Genomic DNA, 7,500 nt, shown 5'->3' on the forward strand with positions numbered 1-7,500 from the left:
GGTTTATATGTTACAGCATTTAATGGGATTAACATATACTGTATTAATATTCCATTTATCCCCCCCTCCTCACACACCCCTCCCCTCACCTCTCGTATCTCTTGTCCCGCCCCGTTATAAGACTGTAGTTCAGCCAGGATGCCGTGGGCCTCCTCCAGGACAGCACTTACCTGGTTCCATACGGCCGTCTCTGCCTCCCCTCCCTCCCCACACACACACCCCTCCCCTCACCTCCCGTATCTCCTGTCCCGCCCCGTTATAAGACTGTAGTTCAGCCAGGATGCCGTGGGCCTCCTCCAGCACAGCACTGACCTGGTTCCATACCGCCGTCTCTGCCTCCCCTCCCTCCCCACACACACACCCCTCCCCTCACCTCTCGTATCTCTTGTCCCGCCCCGTTATAAGACTGTAGTTCAGCCAGGATGCCGTGGGCCTCCTCCAGGACAGCACTGACCTGGTTCCATACCGCCGTCTCTGCCTCCGTAGGCTGGGCATCTGGAGGAGAATGGAGCATGATGGGATACGACATTGTTTTGGGAGGTTTGGGGGTTGAAAATAAAGAGGAGCATGATGGGACATGGAGTTGTAGAGGGTAGAGTAGGTTTGAGGTTGAGCGTTAGAGAGGAGCATGATGGGACATGGAGTTGTAGAGGGTAGAGTAGGTTTGAGGTTGAGAGTTAAAGAGGAGCATGATGGGACATGGAGTTGTAGAGGGTAGAGTAGGTTTGAGGTTGAGAGTTAGAGAGGAGCATGATGGGACATGGAGTTGTAGAGGGTAGAGTAGGTTTGAGGTTGAGCGTTAGAGAGGAGCATGATGGGACATGGAGTTGTAGAGGGTAGAGTAGGTTTGAGGTTGAGCGTTAGAGAGGAGCATGATGGGACATGGAGTTGTAGAGGGTAGAGTAGGTTTGAGGTTGAGCGTTAGAGAGGAGCATGATGGGACATGGAGTTGTAGAGGGTAGAGTAGGTTTGAGGTTGAGCGTTAGAGAGGAGCATGATGGGACATGGAGTTTTGGAGAGAAAAGTAGGGTGGTGAATAAGGGTTAGGGTTATAGGAAGGTTGTGTGTGTGAGGGAGAGCGGGGAAGGAAATGAAAGGGAAAGGCATAATGGGAAGGGTGTTTAGTTTCCGAGGAAAGAGAAGGATTGTAAGAGGAGAATAAGGACTAGATTATTAGAATATCCAATATCCAAAAGATTTAGAACACCTACTCATTCAAGGGTTTTTCTTTATTTTTTACTATTTTCTACATTGTAGAATAATAGTGCAGACATCAAAACTATTAAATAACAAATATGGAATCATGTAGTAACCCAAAAATATTCTTCAAAGTAGCCACCCTTTGCCTTGACGACAGCTTTGCACACTCTTGGAATTCTGTCAACCAGCTTCATGATGTAGTCACCTGGAATGCATTTCGTTTAACAATTGTGCCTTCTTAAAAGTTAATTTGTGGATTTTATTTCCTTCTTAATGCGTTTGAGCCGATCAGTTGTGTTGTGACAAGGTAGGGGTGGTATACAGAAGATAGTCCTATTTGGTAAAAGACCAAGTCCATATTATGGAAAGAACAGCTGAAATAAGCAAAGAGAAACTCAGTCCATCATTACTTTAAGACATGAAGGTCAGTCAACACGGAGAATTTCAAGAACTTTGTGCAGTCGCAAAAGCCATCAAGCTCTATGATGAAACTGGCTCTCATGAGGAACGCCGCAGGAATGGAAGACCCAGAGTTACCTCTGCTGCAGAGGATAAGTTCATTAGAGTCACCAGCCTCAGAAATTGCAGCCCAAATAAATGCTTCACAGAGTTCAAGTAACAGACACATCTCAACATCACAACTGTTCAGAGGAGACAATGTGAATCAGGCCTTCATGGTCGAATTGCTGCAAAGCAACCATTATTAATGGACACCAATAAGAACAAGAGACTTGCTTGAGCCAAGAAACACGAGCAATAGACATTAGACTTGTGGAAATGTGTCAGTTTGACTGAATTCTAAATTGGAGATTTTTGGTTCCAACCACCGTGTCCTTGTGTGACGCAGTGTGGGTGAACGGATGATATCTGCATGTGTGGTTCCCACCGTGAAGCATGGAGGAGGTGGTGTTATGGTGTGGGGGTGCTTTGCTGGTGACACTGTCTGTGAGTTATTTAGAATTCAAACACTTAACCAGTATGGCTACCACAACATTCTGCAGTGATACGCCATCACATCTGGTTTGCACTTAGTGGGACTATAATTTGTTTTTCAACAGGACAATGACCCAAAACACACCTCCAGGCTGTGTGAGGGCTATTTTACCAAGAAGGAGAGTGATGGAATGCTGCATCAGACCTGGCCTCCACAATCCCCCGACCTCAACCTAATTGAGATGGTTTGGGTTGAGTTGGACCGCAGAGTGAAAGAAAATCAGCCAAAAATTGCTCAGCATATGTGGGAACTCCTTCAAGACTGTTGGAAAAGCATTCCAGGTGAAGCTGGTTGAAAGAATGCCAAGGATGTACAAAGCTGTCATCAAGGCAAAGGCTGGCTATTTGAAAATATATTTTGATTTGTTTAACAGTTTTTTTTACTTACTACAGGATTCCATATGTGTTATTTCATAGTTTTGATGTCTTCACTATTATCCTAAAATGTAGAACATAGTAAAAAAAATAATGGAATGAGTAGGTGTTCTAAAACTTTTGACCGGGTTGTGTAAATATGTACATGTCTGTACAGTCGTGACACACTGCGGAGGGCCAGATCCTGACATGAGATATATATCTGTACAATTATTCCAACTTTACTATTACAGTTGATTAGTCTCAGTCTTGTTCCACATTTGATCAGGCTTTTTTTTGTGTCACTTCTCCTTCTGTGTTTGGCATATTTACTCTAAAAGTGTAAAAAGTTTAAAACATTGATTATCATTGAATCTTGCATTGATGTCAGGCATAATGATTACTGTGTTTGCGTTACAGTACATGTTCACATCTCAAGTGAAGCATCTGGCCCTTCTAGTTTAACGCATTAGTTTAGTTGGTCACAGTCAGAAAGGGTAGAGAAGGAATCATCTCTGTCACACACACGGTAGTTATTGAAGCAGAACCTAAAGCTTGAGTTGTTGTGATGTGATGTCATTGAATAATCAATCAATCAATCAAATGTATTTATAAAGCCTTTTTTTTTTTTTTTTTTTTTTTTACATCAGCCGATAAACACACATCATTGTTTTTGCCAGTGGGTTTGAAAAGTGGCAGCCTTAGCTTTAGGAGTGGCAGCCTTAGCTTTAGGAGTGGCAGCCTTAGCTTTAGGAGTGGCAGCCTTAGCTTTAGGAGTGGCAGCCTTAGCTTTAGGAGTGGCAGCCTTAGCTCTAGGCGTGGCAGCTCTCTCCAGCTCTAGTCGTGGCTAGCTCTCTCGCTTTAGGCGTGGCAGCTCTCTAGCTCTAGGCGTGGCAGCCTCTCGCATCTCTTGCTCTCTCTCCATCTCTGTCTCTATCTCTCTCTCTTTCTGTCTCTCTCTTTCTGTCTCTCTCTCTCCCTCTGTATCTCTATCTATCTCTCTGTCTCTCTCTGTCTCTCTCTGTCTCTCTCTCTCTCTCTCTCTCTCTCTCTCTCTCTCTCTCTCTCTCTCTCTCTCTCTCTCTCTCTCTCTCTCTCTCTCTCTCTCTCTCTCTCTCTCTCTCTCTCTCTCTCTCTCTCATTCTCTCTCATTCTCTCTCACTCTCTCTCTTTCTGTCTCTCTCTCTCCCTCTGTATCTCTATCTCTCTGTCTCTCTCTCTCTCTCCGTATGTTGGTTTGTTAGTGAATAAACCAGAACCAGATTTGTGTCCAATGGTGGTATCTAGATCAGCTAGGCACAGTACAGTACAGTACATACCCCTACCCCTAGGCACAGTACAGTACACACAGGGTGCCTCTCAGTCACTATACCGTAGGCTTTGTTTGTTCATCTGTGATGAGTGTGTTTTAGTGACTAAATGGGACAGGAAGAACCAACGCTGGAAGCAACAGACTTAAGCAGACGCGATAGTCTGGTGTCCTATTGTGACATACAGCGCATTCGGGAAAGTATTCAGACCCCTGGACTTTTTCCACATTTTGTTACGTTAAAGCCTTCTAAAATGTATTAAACCATTCCCCCCCCCCCCCCCCTCATCAATCGACACACAATACCACATAATGACAAAGCAAAAAAAACATTTTTTTTTTAGAAATGTTTGCAATTTATACAAAAAATAAACCTCAAATATTACATTTATAAAAGTATTCAGACCCGTTACTCTGTACTTTGTTGAAACACATTTGGCAGCGATAACAGCCTTGAGTCTTCTTGGGTATGACTCTACAAACTTGGCACACCTGTATTTGGGGAGTTTCTCCCATTCTCTGCATATCCTCTCAAACTCTGCCAGATTGGATGGGGAGTGTTGCTGCACAGCTATTTTCAGGTTTCTTCAGAGATGTTCGATCGGGTTCAAGTCCGGGCTCTGAATGGGCCACTCAAGGACATTCAGGGACTTCTCCCGAAGCCACTCCTGCGTTGTCTTGGCTGTGTGCTTAGGGTCCTTGTCCTGTTGGAAGGTGAACCTTCGCCGCAGCCTGAGGTCTTAAGCCCTCAGGAGCAGGTTTTCATCAAGGATCTCTCTGTACTTTGCTCCGTTCATCTTTCCCTCCATCCTGACTAGTCTTTCAGTCCTTTCTGCTGAAAAACATCCCCACAGCACGATGCTGCCACCACCGTGCTTCACCGTAGGGTGTCTGGTTTCCTCCAGACGTGACGCTTGGCATTCAGGCCAAAGAGTTCAATCTTGGTTTCATGGTCTGACAGTCTTTAGGTTCCTTTTGGCAAACTGCAAGTGGGCTGTCATGTGACATTTACTGAGGAGTGACTTCCGTCTCCCCACTTTGCCACAAAGGCCTGATCGGTGGAGTGGTGCAGAGATAGTTGTCCTTCTGGAAGGTTCTCCCATCTCCATAGAGGAACTCTGGAGCTCTGTCAGAGTGACCATCGAGTTCTTGATCACCTCCCTGACTGTTCAGTTTGGCCGGGAATTTGCATACATTTTTTGGTACCCTTCCCCAGATCTGTGCCTCGACACAATACTGTCTCGGAGCTCTACGGACAAGTCCTTCGACCTAATGGCTTGGTTTTTGCTCTGACATGCACTGTCAACTGTGGGACTTTATATAGACAGGTGTGTGCCTTTCCAAATCATGTCCTGTCAATTGAATTTTCCACAGGTGGACTCCAATCAAGTTGTAGAAACACCTCAAGGATGATCAATGGAAACAAGATGCACCTGAGCTCAATTTCGAGTCTCGTAGCAAAGGGGTCTGAATACTTATGTAAATAAAACATTCTAAAAACCCATCTTCGCTCTGTCATTTTGAGGTATTTTGTGTAGATTGAGGAGGGGAAAAAAAGGTAGATTCATTCCGTCACTCCAGGGCAATGAATACATTGATACTGGCATCACTCCGTCACTCCCCGGGCAATCAGTACATTGATCAACTATGGCTTTGAAGGGGAGGGGGGTGGAACCAGGGTTCTTATTTAGGTTACGGATGTTACACTTTCAAGTCTATAGTAATGGAGTTGACCCATATCCCTGGTCTGTGTTGTTTGGATAGTAATGAAGTTGATCCATTTCCCTGGTCTGTGTTGTTTGGATAGTAATGAAGTTGATCCATTTCCCTGGTCTATGTTGTTTGGTTTGTAATGGACTTGATCCATATCCCTGGTCTATGTTGTTTGGTTTGTAATGGAGTTGACCCATATCCCTGGTCTATGTTGTTTGGTTTGTAATGGAGTTGACCCATATCCCTGGTCTATGTTGTTTGGTTTGTAATGGACTTGATCCATTTCCCTGGTCTATGTTGTTTGGATTGTAATGGAGTTGATCCATATCCCTGGTCTATGTTGTTTGGATTGTAATGGAGTTGATCCATATCCCTGGTCTATGTTGTAATGGAGTTGACCCATATCCCTGGTATAGCTAATAATGGCAATTAATGTCTATTTAGATTAGTTATGTGCCGATGCTTTGTTTGATTCTACATAGAGGTGAACTAATGCAGGTTTAGGTTATGGAGTAGATCCATAGCGTTGGTCTTTGTTTTGGTCTGTAGTATTGTTAACTCAAGCTTTCATCTGTGTGACAGAGGTGACTTCTGCCTCTCACTGGAGCAGGAGAGCACAGTGCTGCTGTAGAGAGGGGGTTTACTCTACTTTAGTAGAACTACCCCATTCCCCCTAGCAGTGGGCTACCCCGTTTCCATAGGAACTATAACAGATTCTACCAGAGAGTAGAAGGAACCATCTGTTAAATAGGGGGGGGGGAGGCTTTGGAGAAGGAAGGAAAGAAGAAGTTAAAGGTTAGAGGTCAGAGTGGAAGGAGGGAAGGCAAGGATGGAGATTTTGTGACCGACCCTCGCTTCCCACACAAACACACATGCACGCACACACACCAGATTAAACACACAAACACATGCACACAACACTCACTCACTCATCCAACAGCATTGCAACGCGGAAAGCTGATAGGGTGGATAGATAGAGATGATCTTTGGCTGTAAGACATCTTTATCTCAAAGCAAGAAGATAGATATAGATGGTCTTTGGCTGTAAGACATCTTTATCTCAAAGCAAGAAGATAGATATAGATGGTCTTTGGCTGTAAGACATCTTTATCTCAAAGCAAGAAGATAGATATAGATGGTCTTCGGATGTAAGACATCTTTATCTCAAAGCAAGAAGATAGATATAGATGGTCTTTGGCTGTAAGACATCTTTATCTCAAAGCAAGAAGATAAAAATTAGAGGTATGGCATTCTGAAGACTCTTGCTAAATTGCTTACTAAATAGGGCCCGATACCAATCTGAAAGTCTGTGTACAATTTGAATCATCCACATAGTAGTAGCCATATTTCAGCTTATTGCTTCTGACAAGTCTTCACATATAACTCCAGATGAGTTATTACATATGAAGACCAGCGTCTTGAACTGAAAAAAGGAAAATGGAGGAAACGGTGAGGACTGAGGAGAGAAACATGGAGGACGAAAGAAACATGGAGGAGGAGAGAAAAATGGAGGAGGAGAGAAGCATGGAGGAGGAGAGAAGCATGGAGGAGGAGAGAAGCATGGAGGAGAGAAACATGGAGGAGAGAAGGAGGGAGACTACAGGTATATGACAAACAACACTGAGACAGAATGAAGGAAGAACTATAAATAAAAAAAGACAACATATATTTGAATAACAGAGAGAAAAATAAAAATGATAAAAAAGCGGATGGTCTCACGTTCAAAGTCAAGGAAAATGATTGGGCCATGCTCAAGATCGGAGCAAGCCAGCACTTTCAGGAGGTTACCCATGAATCTCCTAGAACAGAAAGAGGGAAGAAGAGGATTGTGTGGGTGATGAAGGGGAGGTGTGAGGAATGTGTGTGTGTGGTGTGTGCGGTGTGTGTGTGTGGTTGGGGTAGGAGGGGGTGGGTTGGTCGGGTGTGACGGT

The 7,500-nt window shown here is 44.2% G+C and overlaps 1 protein-coding gene across 6 annotated transcripts in view; it reads right to left on the reverse strand.

Annotated features, from left to right (window-relative positions):
- Positions 1-7,500, reverse strand: part of LOC139558951 (CYFIP-related Rac1 interactor A-like) — a 97,589-nt gene that overhangs the window by 18,372 nt on the left and 71,717 nt on the right. For 3 of the 6 annotated variants that reach the window (XM_071374475.1, XM_071374474.1, XM_071374476.1), the window contains 2 exons: positions 7,289-7,368; positions 374-495 (listed from right to left, as the gene is read on the reverse strand). The exons of 1 other annotated variant lie outside the window; for it this stretch is intronic. In XM_071374475.1, the coding sequence (XP_071230576.1) occupies positions 374-495; positions 7,289-7,361 (195 nt within the window). In that variant the 5' untranslated portion in view covers positions 7,362-7,368. Of the gene's footprint in view, positions 1-89; positions 199-373; positions 496-7,288; positions 7,369-7,500 lie in introns of those variants that run through there. 2 more of the 6 variants (XM_071374477.1, XM_071374478.1) reach the window with 2 other exon arrangements.

This window comes from Salvelinus alpinus, chromosome 29, assembly GCF_045679555.1.
Source record: "Salvelinus alpinus chromosome 29, SLU_Salpinus.1, whole genome shotgun sequence".
Classification (NCBI taxonomy): domain Eukaryota; kingdom Metazoa; phylum Chordata; class Actinopteri; order Salmoniformes; family Salmonidae; genus Salvelinus; species Salvelinus alpinus.